This window comes from Cherax quadricarinatus, chromosome 13 (genome assembly GCF_038502225.1).
Source record: "Cherax quadricarinatus isolate ZL_2023a chromosome 13, ASM3850222v1, whole genome shotgun sequence".
Taxonomy (NCBI): domain Eukaryota; kingdom Metazoa; phylum Arthropoda; class Malacostraca; order Decapoda; family Parastacidae; genus Cherax; species Cherax quadricarinatus.
The window spans coordinates 29,196,347-29,219,891 of NC_091304.1; the positions used below are offsets into that span (position 1 = coordinate 29,196,347).

General features: G+C 44.6%; 1 protein-coding gene across 1 annotated transcript in view; it reads right to left on the bottom strand.

Annotated features, from left to right (window-relative positions):
• Nucleotides 1-23,545, bottom strand: part of LOC128688513 (protein O-linked-mannose beta-1,2-N-acetylglucosaminyltransferase 1-like) — a 215,449-nt gene that overhangs the window by 134,190 nt on the left and 57,714 nt on the right. Inside the window, exons 6-8 of the mRNA XM_053776356.2 lie at nt 6,437-6,542; nt 2,493-2,659; nt 1,403-1,601 (exon numbers count right to left, since the gene is read on the bottom strand). Coding sequence (XP_053632331.2) covers nt 1,403-1,601; nt 2,493-2,659; nt 6,437-6,542 — 472 coding nt within the window. The remainder of the gene's footprint in view (nt 1-1,402; nt 1,602-2,492; nt 2,660-6,436; nt 6,543-23,545) is intronic.

Here is a 23,545-nt window from a genome sequence, read left to right on the forward strand (position 1 = left end):
ACATATATACTTAAATAATTCTGGTCCAGGTTGGATGTGGACAGTAGTGGTTGTCGAAGGGAGACTCTCCTTGTGGCCACAGTGTTTCAAAATATTTTCCACTACCTCAGAGGTAATACAAATTTAAATAATGTATTATTGTTCTTTCAATAAAATTGCTTGCATGAATGCAATGTTGAGGTACATGCAAGTGATTTATTCCCCACATATCCATCATGCTTTGACGGAGTTTCAGTAAGATCGGCCAAAAAGTAAATGAAAAAAAAAAAAAAAAAATCTGCTAAAAATGACATTTGTCAGCACTTGAGCAAGAAGTGGCACTGGGAAAGTATAATGGAGTTGCTAACTCCATTATACTATGGATTTAAATACTATAATAAACATTATCTTCATTCTCAGTAAAATATAGTTTATAAGTTTTTTGACATTTAGGAAAATATCGGCCTTATATCCCCACACAAATCTGAAAATATTTGTGATACATCAAAAATTAATCTATAATCTTATAAAACAATCATTCTTTTAGTTTGTTGTGGAAATCGCTTCAATCCATTCATTATTAATGGTTGGCCAACAAGAAATAGGTGAATAATTGCCCAACAGCGCTCACACCCGACATAAATCAAGGCATATTCCCCTAAGAAACAAGAAGAGAAGAAGTAAACTCGAGAGAGAAAGATGCTCCCTCTACTGAAGATGATGAAGAATCACTGAGCTCCTCAAGAATGCTAGATTATCTGATACATGGAAGGAAGCGCTGACCAGGGAAATGGAAAGTATCGAACTTAAATTAAAGGACTCTTGCAGGATCAAGGAGAGATTTTAGCTTATATGTTGAGTTCACCTCTTATGATCTGCCTCAGATTTTCCATGTTAGCTGACAACCATTTTTAATGAAGAAATTGTGACATTAGTTTTGAGGCAATAAGTCGTGAATGTTTCCGACCGGCATCAGATATTCACTGCAGTACAAACTTATGACGCACTCTGCACTCTTCTTTTCGTGTTCTTTATTATTATCATTATTATTATTATTATTATTATTATTATTATTATTATTATTATTATTATTATTTTTAGTAGTAGTAATAAAAATTGAAATGACTTTACATCACTGATGACAATGATTTCCTGTATTAGAATCATACTGGTGTTCTTAAAGTCACTGAAAGTTGGAGTAATAATATATTCACCTTCCTGTGTTTAAAGGAAGATGACAATATTAAGCTGATGGTAACCAGGAGAGGAAGTGAGGATGTTTGCTTGAATTTGTTCAAGTTATAAATGATAATGATTATGATGATGATTATATGATGATGATGATAATAATAATAATAATAATACAAGTCATTCACCACGAGTTTACAGCTTCCCGAGGAATACAATAATAGTTACCATGTACCTTATTGGGATGCTGCCAGAGTGGATAGATCTCATTGAAGAGTTTCCTAGTGAGCATCCAGCCGTAGCCAGCGTGGGTCTCCACTCTATAGAGCCTGGATATGTGTCTGGCTATATGTAGGGAGCCCAGGTCGTTCCAAGCACTGATGCAGAAGATGCTGGGATCTGTGTCCAAGAGCCAGGATGTCTGGTTGAAGTAGCTGTGGGAAACACGAACTATTTAATGATTAAATGACGTATAACAGACGGAGGATCAAGCTTACACCTTTTTTATTGGTTGACTGATCCACACATATGTAGAAAATGCTGGGGTTGGTCTCCAACAGCCAATCATCTGACATACAGCAACCTATTCATAAAAAAACACTAAGGATTACAAAACATTAGAATGAACGGCATCCTTGTTTAGGTCATTCCAGTGAATGGAAAGTAGGCCTTACAAACATGGGCTATTTGGCTTTCTGAAACTGCTCCACTGTTGTTATGTTCCTATATTATGTGTAAATAGGACCACCAATAATTATAGATATGTGGAACTACAACTGCTTAGGCATACATATAAACATTTAGAGCTGCCAGCACCTGAAGACATCTGGTAACAGTATCCGTTGACATCCGTAAGAGTAGAAACATGTATAACATGAACCTGGAAGTTCTGAACGTTCGGTTTACCTCGTCACCTGGAACACGTAATGTTACAGTCACCTTTAACACCTCATCTTACAGTCCCCTGGAACACATTATGTCACAGTCACCTGGAACACGCCATGTTACATTCACCTGGAACATGTTATGTCACAGTCATCTGGAATGCGTCATGCTACTGTCACCTTTAACTCATCTTACAGTCACCTGAAACTCATTATGTTACAGTCACCTAGAACTCGTCATGTTTGTCACCTGGAACACGTAATGTTACAGTCACCTTTAATACATCTTACAGTCACCTGGAACACATCTTTCAGTCACCTGGAACTCGGCATGGCTTAAGTTGCCTGGAAGACTCAGTTGCTCCAGATACCTGGAGGCCTGAATGACCTACCCACAAGAGTCTAGAGCTTCGTTTTTATACATAATAAGGCAGCAGTTACCTGAAGAAGTCTGGTGCTGCCAGGATGTCCTCCTCCAGAATGATGGCCTTGGAGGCTGCGGGGAAGGTGCTGAAGACAGCATGCAGAGCATAGCGGTAGTGCAGGGAGATGCGAGCCCCACTAGTGACGAAGCTCTCTGATCCCATGTGGTGCACTCTGTGGTTCACCTGCTTGTTGGTGCACACCCGCGGTAGTGCGTAAGGGACGAGGATTGAAAAATTACAGAGAGGATTAGAGTAATTTCATTCAGGATTAGGGACACACAACAATGATTAAGAGATGGCAGAAAGAACTGGGAAGCTGGAGAGAGACTTGGACTAGTTCAGAAAGGATTATGAGGACTCTAAGGAGGATTAGGGAAGTAGACCTGTGTTAAACAACTCGTACTCTCCCCCGGAGTGCATCAGGATATTTCAGAAGAGCTCGTACCAGATGAGGCATGAGCTTCCCATAATAAGGGAATATGCATACACAATTAGGGTTTCTGAAAGGATTAGAAGAGAACAAATGCAGAGAGGCTCAAGGGAGTGAAAAATGAATTAAGGATGTGTAGATAGGATTAGAAGAGTGCAAAGATGATTAAGGAAGCGGAGAGAGGATTAGGAGACTGCAGAGAAGATTATGGAATACACAAAGAATTAAGGGATTACAGACTAGAAGATTAGAGTGATTGCATAAAGAATCAGGGTTGATAAAAAAAATAATTGTTGGATTCAGATCAATAACTGGAGAATGTTTCTTTTGACTGATTTGAAACTGTCAGTCTGGCTGGGCTTGGAAATCAACTTCAGCTGTTTCAATTCTAATTTGCTATTATTAAATATATTGACGTCCGTGTAATAGCAAGGGAATATCTCGTCTGACCGGAATCAAACACTAAACACAAGTGAATCTTAACGAGAATTATTCTTTAATGGAATTTGGGAGGTATAGTAGGCAATTTTCTCTTTTTTTTGTGAAACAAAATCAAGTTAAAGTGAAAGTTCTTCAATGGCAAAATGAACGATTCTTCTAGCAAAATTTTAGATATTTTTGAAGTAAATATAAATGATATAAGGAGAAATAATGAAAACTCGTGTCATAAGGAGTTTTCTAATTTCATGAGATTAGTGAGCCCTTATATACTATATTTGTGTTATATTATGTCAGAGTCGGCCATGTTGTTAGTGTTCTTGTTACCCACTTAATTCAATTCAATTCAATTCAATTCAAGTTTATTCTCTATAAAGGTTACAATGTGGTGTTTACATGTTTTGGGTATTGTGTGGTTTACATGTTATAAAATACTAATTACAGAGGGGGCCACTAGGACACCTAGCATGGCTAGGCATTTCGGGCAGACTTAAATTAATTCTTAACATTAAATCCTTACAGATTATGGTATTAAGGCTAAGTGACTACATCATAATTTGTGAGTTTAGCAATGTGAATGCTTTTGTTTTGGCACAATACAAGGTGTCTATATTGGAGTATCATAGGCAAACTTATGACTAGTTAGGATTTATTATTTTAAGATTAAGATTAGTATTTCTGGGTTTATAGTCAGTGGGTGAGTGAGTGTAATTGTGAACCACCAAGTGGTTATCATGTAGTTAGTTGTCGGGGTGTATCAGGGAGATAAGATGTTTTCTAATTGTAGTTTTGAAAGTGATGAATGTGTCTGCAGTTCTAGAATTTTCAGGTAGGGTGCTCCAGATTTTAGGTCCTTTGAAATACATTGAATTTTTGTAAAGGTTTAGTCGAACACGGGGAATGTCATAGAGATGTTTGTGTCTGGTGTTATGCCTGTGGATCCTGTCACAACTATCAAGAAAGCGTTTTAGGTCAAGGTTAATATTGGAATTTAAGGTCCTGTAGATATAGATTGCGCAGTAGTAAGTGTGGATGTTCTGAACAGGGAGTAAGTTTAGATCTATGAAGATTGGGGTGGGGGGTGTTGCCAGGGATGGGATTTAGTGATTATTCTTACTGCAGCTTTTTGTTGGGTTATTATTGGCTTTAGGTGTGTTGCTGCAGTTGAACCCCAAGCACAGATAGCATAGGTGAAGTATGGATATATAAGTGAATGGTATAGTGTGAGAAGGGCAGTTTGCGGCACGTAGTATCGTATCTTGGAGAGGATCCCCACCGTTTTGGATACTTTTTTTGTTATGTGTTGGATATGGGTGCTGAAATTTAGGTTGTTGTCGAGGTATAGGCCAAGGAATTTGCCCTCATTATGCCTGGCAATTAGAGTGTTGTCGATCTTAATGTTAAGTTGCGCAACACCTGCTCTGCTACCAAACATAATATAGTAGGTTTTGCCAGTGTTAAGTGTAAGTTTATTGGCTGTCATCAAAGTCGATATTTTGAGCAGCTCCTCGTTAACAAGGGTGTTGAGGGTGGCAAGATTAGGGTGGGAGATGACATAAGTCGTGTCGTCAGCAAAGAGAATGGGTTTCAGGTGTTGGGATATGTTTGGAAGATCATTGATGTAAATGAGGAAGAGCAGGGGACCAAGGACACTTCCCTGCGGAACTCCAGTATCATCTGGCCGTATTGATGAGGCTGTGTCTTTAATGGTGACATATTGATACCTATTAGAAAGGTAGGATTTAAAATATGCAAGCGCATTTATAACCTCACAATGCCTTATCTGATCAGTTACAAATTTTTAACCCTTGGTGAAATATGAACAGCTCTGCTGTATCTTACATCGAAGATGGTTGGCATTGTTAGTGGAAAACGTAGTTGCTATTTTCCAAATTTTATTTTCGAAAAAGTTTAGTATATTTTTTCAAACATTAACCGGATTTGCATTTTGTGAATGTCGTCAGTCGATCACGTTGCATCTCATGAAAAGAATGAAATGTTTTGGCATTTAGGCTGAGTCGGTGCAATTTTTTTCAGATTTACTAATGTGGTTAATAAAAACATACAATTTTTGGATTCTGTACAACAACTGGAAAATGTATCTTTTTGGTCGGCATTAAAATTTTCTCAGTGGATGGGTTTATGAAGGAAGAGGTTAACCATAGAAATGATGAAGAAAAAAAGGTGAGTGGTGCACTGAGGTATCTTTGGAGACAAAAAGCGTTATCCATGAAGGCAAAGAAGGGAATGTACGACAGCTTAGTGGTACCAACACTCTTTTATGGGTGTGAAGTATGGTTTGTAAATGCTGCAGGAGGAGGCGGCTGGAGACGGTGGAGATGTCGTGTCTAAGAGCAATGTGTGGTGTAAATTTAATGCAGAGAATTCGTAGTGTGGCAATTAAGAGGAGGTGTGGAGTTACTAAAAGTATTAGCTAGAGGGCTGAAGAGGGGCTGTTGAGGTGATTTGGTCATTTAGAGAGAATGGATCAAAGTAGAATGACATGGAGAGCGTATAAATCTGTAGGAGAAGGAAGGCGGGGTAGGGGTCGTCCTCGAAAAGGCTGGAGGGAGGGGGTAAAGGACGTTTTGTGGGCGAGGGACTTGGACTTCTAGCAAGCATGCATGAGCGTGTTAGATAGAGTGAATGAAGACGAATGATTTTTGGGACCTGACGAGCTGTTGGAGTGTGAGCAGGGTAATATTTTGTGAAGGGATTCAGGGAAACCGGTTAGCCGGACTCGAGTCCTGGAAATAGGAAGTACAATGCCTGCACTTTAAATGAGGGATCTGAAATATTGGCAGTTTGGAGTGGCGTCTAAACTGTCGTATCTGAGCACTTCTGCAAAGACAGTGATTATGTATGAGTGATGGTGAAAGTGTTGAATGATGATGGATCTTTTTCTTTCTATTTGTGTATTTTTTTCTTTCTGGGTGACCATACGTTTGTGGAAACGGCAATGTGTTAAAAAAATTATTATATTAATAAGAAAATGGTTAAATCGCAGGGGGTATGCAGCGTCTGTGGATTAGAAAGTTTGATCCAATGACAGGGAGTGTCTTCAGTTCTTTGGATCAAAAACCAGGACATACCTGTAAGAGACGCAGAAGAGCGACCATCTCAGGGTTATACCCATCAAGAAGTACCAGGATTTTACTGATGACACCTCCTTCCTGTCTCAGCACCGTCACCAGGCATCTGTGTGGGTCCTAACACCTATTATTTCTGTCTGAATTCATGTGCATCTGTCTAAACTGTTATATACCTGTTTAAACAATTATATACTTATGAACACCTGGAATACGTGTTGAAATACAAGTTATACCTATCTAAATACCAGTAACAGTTCAGGTAGGTTCCCGCTTCTGATGCAAATGTCAAAACATCCGTAAACCTGTGTACATGTTTAAATTCTTGCTATACTTATCTAAATATCTGAATAATTACATTCCTTCCAAACACCTCTGGATGTTTTACATAATTGTTAAGTCTATCTAAACACTTGTTACACCTGTCTAAACACCTGCATAATTATTAAAAGTTGATTAATTTTTATACCTGTCAACAGAAATTTACATTATTCCTCACACTTGTTAAACTTGTTAAAGCAAGTGAGAACCTGGATAATTGTACGACATACCAGAGGTAAACACTAAACATGCATACATACACACAGAGGCATGTACAATACTTACATAGGTTCCATCACACAGAGGTATTGTATACATTAAACATGCCCAACCACAGTACACATGAGAGGTAAACATACCCACACAGAGGCATACATACCCACACAGAGGTAAACATACCCACACAGAACATACCCACACAGAGGTACCCACACAGCGGTAAACATACCCACACAGGTAAACATACCCACACAGCGGTAAACATACCCACACAGCGGTAAACATACCCACACAGCGGTAAACATACCCACACGCCCACACAGAGGTAAACATACCCACACAGAGGCATACATACCCACACAGAGGCATACATACCCACACAGAGGTAAACATACCCACACAGAGGTATACATGCCCACACAGAGGTAAACATACCCACACAGAGGCATACATACCCACACAGAGGTATACATGCCCACACAGAGGTAAACATACCCACACAGAGGTAAACATACCCACACAGAGGTATACATGCCCACACAGAGGTAAACATACCCACACAGAGGTATACATGCCCACACAGAGGTAAACATACCCACACAGAGGTAAACATACCCACACAGAGGCATACATACCCACACAGAGGTAAACATACCCACACAGAGGTATACATACCCACACAGAGGTATACATGCCCACACAGAGGTAAACATACCCACACAGAGGTAAACATACCCACACAGAGGTAAACATACCCACACAGAGGTATACATGCCCACACAGAGGTAAACATACCCACACAGAGGTATACATACCCACACAGAGGTAAACATACCCACACACAGAGGTAAACATACCCACACACAGAGGTAAACATACCCACACACAGAGGTAAACATACCCACACACAGAGGTAAACATACCCACATAGAGGTACACATACTCACAGGGAGGTAGACATACCCAGGTAGAGGTAAACATGCCCACACAGAGGTAGACATACCCACACAGAGGTATACATACCCACACAGAGGTATACATACCCACACAGAGGTAAACATGCCCACACAGAGGTAAACATACCCACACAGAGGTAAACATACCCAAACAGAGGTAAATATACCCACACAGAGGTACACATACCCACACACAGAGGTAAACATACCCATATAGAGGTACATATACTCACAGGGAGGTAGACATACCCAGGCAGAGGTAAACATGCAAACACAGAGGTAGACATACCCACACAGAGGTAGACATACCCACACAGAGGTATACATACCCACACAGAGGTAAACATGCCCACACAGAGGTAAACATACCCACACAGAGGTAAACATACCCACACAGAGGTAAACATACCCACACAGAGGTAAATATACCCACACAGAGGTACACATACCCACAGGGAGGTAGACATACCCACAGGGAGGTAGACATACCCACAGGGAGGTAGACATACCCATACAAAGGTAGATATACCCACACAGAAGTAGACATACCCACACAGAGGTAAACATACACACACACACACAGAGGTAAACATGCCCACACAGAGGTAAACATGTCCACACAGAGGTAGACATACCCACACAGCGGTAAACATACCCACACAGAGGTAGACATACTCACACAGCGGTAAACATACCCACACAGCGGTAAACATACCCACACAGCGGTAAACATACCCACACAGCGGTAAACATACCCACACAGCGGTAAACATACCCACACAGAGGTAAACATCCCCACACAGAGGTAGACATACCCACACAGAAGTAGACATACCCACACAGAGGTAAACATACACACACACAGGTAAACATGCCCACACAGAGGTAAACATGTCCACACAGAGGTAGACATACCCACACAGCGGTAAACATACCCACACAGAGGTAGACATACTCACACAGCGGTAAACATACCCACACAGAGGTAGACATACTCACACAGTGGTAAACATACCCACACAGAGGTAGACATACTCACACAGTGGTAAACATACCCACACAGCGGTAAACATACCCACACAGAGGTAGAGATACTCACACAGCGGTAAACATACCCACACAGCAGTAAACATACCCACACAGAGGTAGACATACTCACACAGTGGTAAACATACCCACATAGCGGTAAACATACCCACACAGAGGTAGACATACTCACACAGCGGTAAACATACCCACACAGCAGTAAACATACCCACACAGAGGTAGACATACTCACACAGTGGTAAACATACCCACACAGAGGTAGACATACTCACACAGTGGTAAACATACCCACACAGCGGTAAACATACCCACACAGAGGTAGACATACTCACACAGCGGTAAACATACCCACACAGCAGTAAACATACCCACACAGAGGTAGACATACTCACACAGTGGTAAACATACCCACACAGCAGTAAACATACCCACACAGAGGTAGACATACTCACACAGCGGTAAACATACCCACACAGCAGTAAACATCCCCACACAGAGGTAGACATACCCACACAGCAGTAAACATACCCACACAGAGGTAGACATACTCACACAGTGGTAAACATACCCACACAGCGGTAAACTATATTGAGTATATAAGGGGAAGCTTACGACACAGTGATCAGTAAATAACACACGATGGTTCAATATTAAACAAATGAATTTCTTTGAGATGATAATGTTATGTTAGTTACTGGTTGTCAAAGATATTTGTCGATAGTGTGTGTGTGGGTGTACTCACCTACTTCTACTCACCTATTTGTGGCTGCAGAGGACGAGTCATAGCTCCTGGCCCAACCTCTTCACTGATCGCTACTAGGTCCTCTCTCTCCCTGCTCTACGAGCTTTATCATACCTCATCTTAAAATTGTGTATGGTTCCTGCTTCCACTACGTCACTTGCCAGATTATTCCACTTCCTGACAACTCTATGGCTAAAGAAATACTGCCTAACATCCCTTTGACTCAGCTGAGTCTTCAGCTTCCAATTGTGATCCCTTGTTTCTGTGTCCCATCTCTGGAACATTCTGTCTCTGTCAATTCCTCGCAGTATTTTGTATGTCGTTATCATGCCTCCTCTAACTCTCCTGTCCTCCAGTGTCGTGAGGCCGATTTCCCTTAACCTTTCTTCGTAGGATATTCTCCTTAGCCCTGGGACTAGTCTTGTTGCAAATCTTTGCACTTTTTCTAATTTCTTGACGTGCTTGACCAGGTGTGGGTTCCATATTGGTGCTGCATACTCCAGTATGCGCCTGACGTACACGGTGTACAAAGTCTTGAGCGTTTCCTTACTGAGGTATCGGAACGCTATTCTCAGATTTGCCGGGCTCCCAAATGCTGCAGCAGTTATCTGGTTGATGTGCGCCTCAGAAGATGTGCTCGGTATTATACTCACCCCAAGATCCTTTTCCTTGAGTGAGGTTTGCAGTCTTTGGCCACCTAGCCTATTCTCTGTCTACGGTCTTCTTTGCCCTTCCTCGATCTTCATGACTTTGCATTTCGCGGGGATAAAATCGAGGAGCCAGTTGCTGGACCAAGCTTGCAGCCTGTCCAGTTCTCTTTGTAGTCCTGCCTGATCCTCATCCGATTTAATTCTCCTCATTAACCTCACTTCATCTGCAAATAGGGACACTTCTGAGTCTATCCTTTCCGTCATGTCATTCACATATATCAGAAATAGCACTGGTCCTAGGACCTGTGGAGCCCCATTCGTCACAAGTGCCCACTCTGACACCTCGTCACATACCATGGCTCGTCGTTGCCTCCCTGTCAGGTATTCTCTGATTCACTGCAGTGCTCTTCCTGTTATGCGTGCCTTGACTAGCTTTATGCACTAATCTCTTGTGAGGAACTGTGTCAAAGGCCTTCTTGCAGTCCAAGAAAATGCAATCTATCCACCCCTCTCTCTCATGTCTTACTTCTGTTACCTTGTCATAAAATTCCAGTAGGTTTGTGACACAGGATTTTCCTTCCCTGAATCGATGTTGCTCGTCGTTTATAAGCTTGTTCCATTCTAGGTGCTCCACCACTCTCCTGATAATCTTCTCCATGAGTTTGCATACTATACGTGTCAATGACACTGGTTTGTAGTTTAGTGCCTCGTGTCTGTCTTCTTTATTAAGAACGGAGACTACATTTGCCATCTTCCATACCTCAGGTAGTGGTCCAGTTTCAAGGAATGTGTTGAAAATTGTTGTTAGTGGCACACAAAGCATCTCTGCTCCCTCTCTAAGTTATCGCAGAGAGATGTCCATTCCCACCATCTTTGAGGTATCAGGTTCACCTAGTAGCTTCTTCATCTCCTCCTTGGTCGTGTGTATCTCATCCAGCACTTGTTGGTATTTTCCTTGTTGGTGTATCCGCCCAATTCTGACTTCCCAAAGTCCTTTCTGTCTCCACTGTAAATACTTCCTTAAATCTCATGCTGAGCTCCTCATATACTTCTTGGTCGTTTCTTGTGAGCTCACTACCTTCCTTCCTCAGCCTAATTACCTGGTCCTTGACTGTAATCTTCCTCCTGATGTGGCTATACAACAGTTCTGGGTCAGACTTGACTTTCGATGCTATGTCGTTTTTGTACTGTCGCTGGGCCTCCCTCATCTGTGCACTCGTTTCTGGCTCTTTGATTAATCTATTTTCCTGGGTCCTTTGTCTTCTGTACATTTTCCATTCTCTAGTGCACTTAGTTTTTGCTTCTCTACACCTTTGGGTAAATCAAGGGCTGGTGCTGGTCTTCTCATTATTTCTGTTGCCATTGGGAACAAACCTCCTCTCTTCCTCCTTGTATTTTGTTGTCACATAGTCCATCATTTCGTTTTCTGATTTTCCAACCAGCTCTCTTTTCCACAACCTCCTGCAGGAAGTTCTTCATGCCTGTGTAGTTCCCCATTTTGTAGTTTGCCTTTTCCCATCCCACTCCTGTTACCCTCTCCACTTGTAACTTTACTTTGTATTCAAAGCTCAGAACCAAGTGATCACTAGCTCCGAGGGGCCTTTCATATGCGATGTCCTAGATGTCCGAGCTACTCAGGGTGAATACGAGGTCCAGTCTTACTGGTTCATCCTCACCTCTCTCTACTGTATGTGTGCATGTGTATTCACCTAACTGTGGCTGCACGGGTCGACTCATAGCTCCTGGCCCGCCTCTACACTGGTCGCTATGAGATCACTCACTGGTTCATGAGCTCTATCATCCTGCCTCCATCATCTCCCTTTCCAGACTATTTCACTTCCTGACACCTATGTGACCAAAGAAATACTTTCTAACATCCCTGTAACTCATCTGAGTCTTCAACTTGTGACCCCTTTTTGGTATGTTCCATCTCTGAAACGTCCTGTCCCTGTCCACCTTATCGATTCCTCTCAGTATTTTATATGTTGTTATCATCTTCCTTTCCCTCCTGTCCTCGAGTGTCGTCAGGACAATTTCCCTTAACCTCTCCTCATAGGACATGCCCGTTAACTCTAGGACTAGACTCGTTGCAGACCTCTGCACTTTCTCTAATTTCCTGACGCACTTGGCTAGGTGTGGGTTCCAAACTGGTGCTGCATACTCCAAAATGAGCCTGATGTACGTGGTGTACAGAATCCTGAATGACTCCTTACTGAGATGTCGGAATGCTGTTCTCAGGTTTGCTAGTCGTGCGTATGCTGCAGCAGTTATTTGGTTGATGTGCACCTCAGGAGATGTGCTCGGTGTATACTCACCCCAAGATCCTTTTCCTTGAGTGAGGTTTGTAGTTTTTGGCCTCCTAGACTGTATTCTGTCTGTGGTCTTGTTTTCCCTTCCCCGATCTACTTGAGTTTTCAATTGGCAAGGCTGAACTCCAGGAGCCATTTCCTGGACCAGGCCTGTAGCCTGTCCAGATCCCTTTGTAGTCCTGCCTGGTCCTCCTCCGATTGAATTCTCCTCATTAACTTGACATTGTCTGCAAAGATACTTCTGGATCTATTCCTTCCATTATGTCATTCACATATACCACAAACAGCACCGGCACTGTGACTGACCTCTGTGGAACTTGCTCATCATAGGCACCCACTCCGACACCTCGTCGCGTACCATGACTTGCTGATGCCTTCCTGTCAGGCATTCTCTGATCCATTGCAGTGCCTACCCTGTTATAGCTGCCTGGTCCTCCAGCTTTTACACTAATCTCTTGTGTGGAACTGTGTCAAAAGCCTTCTTACAGTTCAAGAAAATACAATCTTCCCACACCTTTCTCTTTCTCTTGTCTTACTGCTGTCACCTTGTCATGGAACTCCAGTAGGTTTGTGACACAAGATTTCCTGTCCCTGAATCCGTGCTGGTCGTCATTGATAAACTAATTCCTTTCTAGGTGCTCCACCACTGGGGCTGCTTTTGCTGTCTTCCATACGTCAGGTAGTCGCCCTGTTTCGATAGATGTGTTGAAGATTATTGTTAATGGTACAGAGAGAGCCTCTTCTTCTTTCAGGACCCATGGAGAGATGTTATCCGGCCCCATCGCCTTTGAGGCATCTAGTTCATTGAGGAGCCTCCTCACCTTTTCCTCGGTTATATGTATTATGTCTAGCACTTGGTGGCATACCTTACCCCTCCATGTTTCAGGAGTCCTTTCTGTCTCCTCTGTATATACTTCTGTCTTCTAGCCCCTTCTTTCGGCAGCCTGATTACCTGCTCTTTGAGTGTTGTTTTCCTCCTGATGTGACTGTACAACAAATTTCCCTCAGACTTGGCTTTCGCTGCTAAGTCAGTTTTGTATTGTCGTTGGGCCTCCCTCCTCATCTGTGCATATTAATTTCTTGCTCTTTGACCCTCTCTCATTATTCTCCTGGGTCTTTTGCCTCCTATACTTTTTCCATTCTCTAGCACATTTAGTTTTGGACTCGATATCTCTGGGTAAACTAAGGGCTCATTCTGGCCTTCTCATTATTTCTGTTGCCCTTGGGAATAAATATGTCCTCTGCTACTTTGTATCTTGTTGTCACTCATTCCATCATCTCATTGACTGATTTCCCTGCCAGTTCTCTATACCACTGAACCTCATGTGGGAAGTTCCTCAAGCCTGTGTAGTCCCCTGTCTTGTAGTTTGGCTTCCACTGCTCTTCCCTTCCTGTTTCCCTCTCCACTAGTAACAATGTATTTAAAGCTCAGAACTATGTGATCACTAGCTCCGAGGGGTCTTTCTTATGTGATATCCTTAATGTCTTCACTACTTAAGGCGAATACTAGGTCCAGTCTTGCTGGTTCGTCTTCTCCCCTCTCTCTGGTAGTGTCCCAAACATACTGATGCATGAGGTTTTTCAGTACCATCATCATCTTTGCAATTTCTATGTGGCTGAAGTCACCCACAACCAGTAGCTTTGCTCTGCTCATATGGGCCCTTCTGGCCACTTCAGGCAGTGTGTCAACCATTGCTCTGTATTTCTCATCATATTTTTGTCTTGGCCTCCTCCTACTCTGTGGTGGGTTACCACCTCCTGAGGTGGTTATTGCACCACCTGTGGTGCAATTACCACCTCAGGACCTCCAAACTGAAGTGTTCCTATAATACAGACTTTTCTCCCTCCTCTGTCTCCTCTCTCCAGCTTCTTAAAATCCCATTGGTTTTTGATGACCAGTGTTACTCCTCCTCCCACTCTGTCTTTCCTCAGGATCTGATATCCGAGTGGAAAGATGGCATCTGTTATCATTCCTGTGAGCTTGATTTCTGTGAGAGCTACGATGTCGGGTGATGCCTCTGATTCTTTCATCACGTTCCTCCCATTTATTAGTTATTCCATCTGCGTTGGTGTACCATAACTTCAGTTTCCTCTCCAACACTGTATTTTGGGAGGTTTTTGGGGGTTGGGGAGTGGGGGACCTGGCAGGGTGCTGTGGGATTCTACTGCATAGTATGGGGTGTGGGCTGTGAATGTGGATTGTGGTTTCTATTGGGATAGCATGTTTGGTTGTGGGGTTCTGATGATGGTTCTGTCTGTACCTGCACTTGTTGCTCTGCCCTGCTCTGGTTGACCTCTGTTGACTCTGTCCTTGTCTTTCTTTCTAGCCCCTTTCATTTCTGCATCTTCTCCCTCAGCTACTGTCGATCTGTTCTTATTCTGTAGTGATCTAGGAACACCTTCTTGTACTTTGATGATTCTCTCAGCCATGCTTTCTCTTGCAGGATCCTGTTCTGCACTATTTCTATCTTGAAATCAGTTTGACTGGCCGATTTCTCCCCTTCATGTACCCTTCTATTCTCTGAAAATTTATATCTCAGTCATATCCTCCTCGCCTATTTCTTTGATGTTTTCAATCTCCTGTTCTTTTTTTCTGCTGTCTTATATTATGTGTGTACCCTTTGCTTTCCTGAAGCCCGTGAATAAACACTGACTTCTCCCACTCATCCTCCCATTGCCTTTCTCTTTGTGTCTCTGGGTCCCGTTTGTACATAGCCATTGTCTCCCTTATTTTTTCCTGTAATTCTTGGTGGCATGGTCATGCTTTTGCATGGGACCTTTCACCTTCTCTACCTTCTCCCCCCTCACTTACGCTATCCCTAACAGCTCTCCCCCTACATTCCTCAGCCATGTTTGGTGGACTGATAGGGCCTTAGTGTAAGTCTTGTGTCCTTTCTTTCTATTGAGTTCCTCATTTAATAGGGGTATACCTGCTTCAGATGCCATGTTTCCTCTGGGCAATAGCCTTGTAACTCGCTTCAGTATATTTACTTCATATTCTAGGGCCTGTATCCTGGCTTCCGTGGCTTCAGCTTGTGACTCCTATTTCCTCTTCTCTGCCTCCATCCTCTTCTCCATTTTCACCTAAAGCTCATCTAGTTTGCTCTTCCACTCTTGTGCCATCCTTTTACATTGCTCTTCCATCCATTTTTTCCTTTCCAGGACTGTCTTCCTCTGATCCCATGAGCCTTCGACTTACCCTCTGAGCCACCATTTTTTTGATAATGGGTTAGGGTTTGTGAGTGTGTGCTGTTTGTGTGTGTGTGTGCATGTGTATGTACTCACTGAGTTGTGGTTGCGGGGGTCGAGTCACAGCTCCTGGCATGTGAATGTGTGTGCTTGTGTGTGTGTGTGTGTGTGTGTGTGTGTGTGTGTGTGTGTGTGTGTGTGTGTGTGTGTGTGTGTGTGTGTGTGTGTGTGTGAGTAACTCAGAAACGTGACGCAGGGTGTTAATGCTGATATTTTTAAGCACACATGTATCATTAATATTTTAGAAAGTGTTGATCGGTATCGGCTGTTTTTTAACCTATACCGAAAAATGAAAATGTTCGATACCTGCTGATACCGATACTGACAGTTTGGCACATCCCAGTAATTTTATGATACACAAACACGATTCTCTGAACTCTGCAGGAAAAATTATAGGTAATGTCATGAGATACCAGCGTGCTAATAAAGATGACAGGTAATGCCATCAGATATTAACATGGTAATAAAGATGACAGGTAATGCCATCAGATATTAACATGGTAATAAAGATGACAGGTAATGCCATCAGATATTAACAACGTCTTCCCATAAAGGAAGCTTTATTACCGACATGTCGCCCACGGTGGGCTTTAATGACGACGTGTCGTCCATACTGTGGGCTTTATTGATGACGTATCACCGTACGGTGGGTTTTATTATCTATGTCCAGCCCATAATGTTAGCTTTATTGATGTGTCGCTCAAACTTTCGACTTTATCGACGATGTGTCGCCCATAGTTGGATTTTCATTGCAGACGCATTGCCCAAATTGTTGGCCTTATTGACGACGTAGCGCGCACACTGTGGGTTTAATTGACGACGTTTCGCCCATAGAAGGAGCTTTATTGACGTCGTGTTACCAACACTGAGGGTTTTATTGTCTACTTGTTGCTCATGCTGTGTGTTTTATTGACAAGTCGCCCATGTTTTGTGCTTTACTGACGACTTGCCTCTCACATTTTGATGTGTTGCCCATACTATGGGCTTTATTGACGACGTATTGCCCATTTTGTGGGCTTTAATCACGTGCCGCTTATACTGTGTGTTTTATTGACGTGTCGCCCAAACTGTTCTCTTTATTGACGACGTGTCCCCCACATTGTGGGCTATTTTGCTGACGTGTTTCCCCCCATTGTGAGCTTTATTAACGACGTCTTGCCCATAGAGGGAGCTTTATTGTCTACAAGTCGCCTATGCATTAGGCTTTATTAACGACATGTCGCCCATACTGTGGGCTTTACTGGCGATGTATAACGCATACAGTGGGCGTTATTGACGATGTATTACCCATACTGTGGTCTTTATTGACGTCTTGTCGCCCATACTGTGTGCTTATTGACGACTTGTCTCCTTCACTGAGGGCTTTATTGAAAACGTGTTGCCCATACTGCGGGTTTCATTGATGATGTCATGCCCATAGAAGGAGCTTTATTGACGACGTGTTTCCCAAACTGTGGGCTTTATTGATGACGTGTCCCTCATGCTGTGGGCTTAATTGTTGACCTAATTGACGACGTGTCGCCCATACTGTTGGCTTTAATAACGACATGTTGCCCTCATTCTAGGCTTTATAGATGACGTGCCTCCCATACTGTGGGCTTTACTGACGACATGTCGCCCATACTCTCGGCTTTATTCTCAACGAGTTGCTCAAACTGTCGGCTTTATTGACAGTGTCTCCCAAATTATGGGCTTTATTGACAACGTGTTGCCTATAGTGTGGTCTTTATTGACGACGTGTCGTCCAAACTGTGGAGTTTATTGACATAACCCTCATACTGGGCATTATTGACGACGTGTCGTCCAAACTGTACATGCTTGCTGGTGAACCTGGTATCGTACCTGCTTACTGCTGATGTTTGACTCACAGTCAGGTCATACCAGTTCAATCCACGGGTAATTTTTCAGGCCTATGAAATCGGCCTAGTGAAAGTCAGGGACAATTATTCAGTTGTAGTTATTAAAGTAATTCCATGATATACTGAAGCTGAGTGATGTGTCATCTCTTTCTCCAAGCTCATCATTAATCTCAAGATTATTGATTAGTGATTCCTTGATGGCAAGAACCAAGTCAAGCGGGTTATTTCCTGTACTTGGTTCTATCACAAACTCTTTTAAAAAGCAATCATGGATCGTATCAAGAAAGTCGCTAGACTCAATATATCCTGTCAAATTTCTCCAATCAGTTTGTCTGAAGTTAAAATCTCCTCGTATCTAGATGTTAACTTTTATATCATTTTCATTCACACTGCTTAGACATTTCATGTGTATTATGGTGCTAATTCCCTTGATGATAATAGGAATATTTTAATGACATACATATATAAGTCAAATTCCTGCCAGCATGCAGGCTAGTTGGACGGAAACACAGAATACAACACAGGAAGCAACAGAAATAATTTTGACGTTATCAGTCACCATCGGCGGGAGGTAGTCAGTCTCTCAAGCCAGACCTTATATACTAGAGTAGAGGAGAGAAGCCTCTCCTCTAGTCTAGTACATAAGCTCCATTAATATAAGTAGATTATGCTAAACACTCATTAACAACTTCTTTGCTAATCAACTCTTCAGCAGGTCCTTCTTCGACTCGTGGGCCACACTCACTTGTGACGTCAACTTCAGCTGCTTCATCTCACCTTATCTCTGGTATTTAAAGTATGGTCGCATGACTATGTTTTGTAGTCCAGCAGGACAATGGTCGAACCTGGAAAAATTCCCATGGAAATTATTTTCGTGTCATTAGATATACAATTACGTCCTGAATCACATACTGTATATCAAATCCCCATCAGTTCACTTCGGAGAATATTTTTACTGGGATTTAAATAAAGACCTTTATTTTTTTTTGTTTCAGGTGAAAAGAATTGGGGACATGACATTGTCTTTATGTACAGTTCATGGCTCCTGAACATCAGTTTGGTCGTCTATGACGATGACAAATTCAGCGGCAAACAGTTTCGTTGTGAGATTTCCCTCTATTAGTCTTGGTAGAGCACGGACAATGGCTTTACCACTCATCATACAGGTAACAGCATGTAGGCCATATACTTCTTCCAGTGCTTTCTTTGCTCTCCTTTATTCCCGATTCTCTCATCATATGAAGCACACTGCCACAAAAGCTTATTATATTATTTCTGAAAGAGCTGATGTTAAAGGCCCAGTGTATGGATTGATTTATCTCCCTTTATAATAACCAGCTCATCAACATTCATACTCTCTCCAAGCTTGATGCGCTGACCAGTCAATGTAACTAATGTTTGCTGAACATTGCTTTCACTCTTATACCAAGGAATGTTTCTTTTCCAGTGAACGTTTATATACTGAGATCAACATTATCAGCTGACCACAGCGTAAATGTTGGGTATCATGGAGGTGATAAACTTTCCACATTCTCCTCTTGCCTGAGTGAATGTTTGAATAAACAAACTGTCACATGAAACTGAAAAACTAAGATGAAAAAGTTCATCTATGAGCCATCTTGATTAAAAAAACATGGATAACCACTGTCCTGAATCCAAAGAGAATCGGTACCAATACTGTCCTCGGCTTCACAGCTTGTACAAAAACTTGACCTATAAAGACCTGCTCGATATCATTTGTTTTTATCAGTGTTTCTGCAAACTTTCGAAGAAGTGGAGTTAAATTCTGCCTCCATATTTCTAGATCTTTCATGTCATCGACTGACGTATACTCATGTGTGTGTGTATTTTCCTTCTCTAATCTCTTCTCATATAACCTTGACAGCAATGTTTACAATCCTTCCTGTTTCTTCTGGTGGATGTTCCTCTCTGAATACCACTTGTCAGTGGTATTCAGAAAGGAAAAACACATTCTTCTTTCCACTGATTTCAGCAAAATAGACGTAATCACTATAATGATCCTGTAGCTTCTACTATAGGCCCTTCATGATGTAAACTGCATCGTCTCTTGTCAGTCATGTGTGTGTGAAGATGATCACGAGTATATAATTCGGCTTCGCAATTATTCTCAAGCAGTCTACATAATGCTTATAAACTATCATTCCTTTCACCATACATTGGTCGATCAACAGTTTTTTAGGTTGGTAGGGTACGCATGAATGCCTGATAGTAATGAAGATGGTATCTACACTCTGCTGCCACCAAATCGATACAACTCTCAAATCGAGTTTGAACTTCTGGCCCACGAGTCAACCCAATTGTAGCATTACTTAACAATGGTATTTCCGATGGGAATTGTTCAAACAAGTATTACAGGATATCTTTATGGTTGCCTGCGATCAAAAATTGTCACAGCACAACTAAATATGCAATTATTTGTCCAGCAAAATGTTTCATCAATGAAAGACCTCAGATACTTTTTACATGATCCATCACTGGCATAGAGCTTCTTGGTGTTCTTTCAATTATCAGTGAATTTCTTCCGGCAAACAACATGTAGAACATTACCCACTGGTGAGGTTATACAGTAGCTTTACCTTAAAGATAACTGTGTAGCTCACTGTCTCAGCGACTCTGCATTTAAGGAGATTATCCAGGTACTTTCTGCTATTACTAGATCATGATTCTCTTAACGTTCGAGGCAAACAATACAGTTTGCGTCCTTCGACGGTTGTTCTTCAGCCTGCTCACTCATGGTGTTGCAATATTGCTCAGCTCACATGCCAGTCACACATGCCACTTTAAGAAGTTTTATATGTAAGATCTCCCACCTAGGGTGACGAACTGACTACCTGCCACCCAGGGTGACGGACTGACCACCTCCCACCCAGGGTAATGGACTGACCACCTCCCACCTAGGGTGACGGACTGACTACCTCCCACCCACGGTGACGGACTGACCTCCTCCCACCCAGGGTGACGGACTGACCACCTCCCACCCAGGGTGATGGACTGACCACCTCCCACCCAGGGTAACGGACTGACCGCCTCCCACCCAGGGTGATGGATTGACCACTACTCACCCAGGGTGACAGACTGACTACCTCCCACCCACGGTGACGGACTGACTACCTCCCACCCACGGTGACGGACTGACCTCCTCCCACCCAGGGTGACGGACTGACCACCTCCCACCCAGGGTGATGGACTGACCACCTCCCACCCAGGGTGACGGACTGACCACCTCCCACCCAGGGTGACGGACTGACCACCTCCCACCCAGGGTGACGGACTGACCACCTCCCACCCAGGGTGGCGGACTGACCACCTCCCACCCAGGGTAACGGACTGACCACCTCCCACCCAGGGTGACGGACTGACCACCTCCCACCCAGGGTGATGGACTGACCACCTCCCACCCAGGGCGACGGACTGACCACCTCCCACCCAGGGTAATGGACTGCCCACCTCCCACCTAGGGTGATGGACTGACCACCTCCCACCTAGGGTGACGGACTGACCACCTCCCACCTAGGGTGATGGACTGACCACCTCCCACCCAGGGTGACGGACTGACTATCTCCCACCCAGGGTGACGGACTGACCACCTCCCACCCAGGGTGACGGACTGACCACCGCCCACCCAAGGCGACGGACTGACCGCCTCCCACCCAGGGTGATGGATTGACCACTACTCACCCAGGGTGACAGACTGACCACCTTTCACCCAGGGTGAGGGACCTCCCACCCAGGGTGACGGACTAACAACCTCCCACCCTGGGTGACGGACTGACCACCTCCCACCCAGGGTGAAGGACTGACTACCTCCCCACCCAGGGTGACGGACTGACCACCTCCCACCCAGGGTGAGGGACTGACCACCTCCCACCCAAGGTGACAGACTGACCACCTCCCATCCAGGGTGACGGATTGATCACCTCTCACCCAGGGTAAAGGACTGACCACCTCTCATCCAGGGTGACGGCCTGACAACCTCCCACCCAGAGTGATGGACTGACCAGCTCCCACCCAGGGTGATGGACTGACCAGCTCCCACCCAGGGTGATGGATTGCCCACCTCCCACCCAGGGTGATGAAATTACTATTCCCGCCCAGGGTGGTGGACTGACCACCTCCCACCCAGGGTGACGGACTGACCACTGCCCACCCAAGGCGACGGACTGACCGCCTCCCACCCAGGGTGATGGATTGACCACTACTCACCCAGGGTGACAGACTGACCACCTTTCACCCAGGGTGAGGGACCTCCCACCCAGGGTGACGGATTAACAACCTCCCACCCAGGGTGACGGACTGACCACCTCCCACCCAGGGTGACGGACTGACTACCTCCCCACCCAGGGTGACGGACTGACCACCTCCCACCCAGGGTGAGGGACTGACCACCTCCCACCCAAGGTGACAGACTGACCACCTCCCATCCAGGGTGACGGATTGATCACCTCTCACCCAGGGTAAAGGACTGACCACCTCTCATCCAGGGTGACGGCCTGACAACCTCCCACCCAGAGTGATGGACTGACCAGCTCCCACCCAGGGTGATGGACTGACAAGCTCCCACCCAGGGTGATGGATTGCCCACCTCCCACCCAGGGTGATGAAATTACTATTCCCGCCCAGGGTGGTGGACTGACCACCTCCCACCCAGGGTGAGGGACCTCCCACATCCCACCCAGGGTGACGGACTGACAACCTCCCACCTCCCACCCAGGGTAATCGACTGACCACCTCTCATCCAGGGTGACGGCCTGACAACCTCCCACCCAGAGTGATGGACTGACCAGCTCCCACCCAGGGTGATGGACTGACCAGCTCCCACCCAGGGTGATGGATTGCCCACCTCCCACCCAGGGTGATGAAATTACTATTCCCGCCCAGGGTGGTGGACTGACCACCTCCCACCCAGGGTGAGGGACCTCCCACATCCCACCCAGGGTGACGGACTGACAACCTCCCACCTCCCACCCAGAGTAATCGACTGACCACCTCTCATCCAGGGTGACGGCCTGACAACCTCCCACCCAGAGTGATGGACTGACCAGCTCCCACCCAGGGTGATGGACTGACAACCTCCCACCCAGGGTGATGGATTGCCCACCTCCCACCCAGGGTGATGAAATTACTATTCCCGCCCAGGGTGGTGGACTGACCACCTCCCACCCAGGGTGAGGGACCTCCCACATCCCACCCAGGGTGACGGACTGACAACCTCCCACCTCCCACCCAGGGTAATCGACTGACCACCTCTCATCCAGGGTGACGGCCTGACAACCTCCCACCGAGTGATGGACTGACCAGCTCCCACCCAGGGTGATGGACTGACAACCTCCCACCCAGGGTGATGGATTGCCCACCTCCCACCCAGGGTGACGAAATGACTACTCCCGCCTAGGGTGGTGGACTGACCACCTCCCAACCAGGGTGAGGGATCTCCCACCTCCCACCCAGAGTGACGGATTGACAATCTCCCCCCAGGGTGACAGACTGACAACCTCCCACCCAGGGTGAAGGAATGACAACCTCCCACCCAGGGTGAGGGACCTCCCACCTCCCACCCAGAGTGACGGACTGACAATCTTCCCCCAGGATAACGGACTGACAACCTCCCACCCAGGGTGACGGACTGACCATCTCCTACCCATTGTTACTGACTGAACATTTCTAGTATTCTCCTGCATTGGACTGAAGAAACCTGTCGTGTAGGCGAAATACTTCGACATAAGTAAATAAGACACTTTA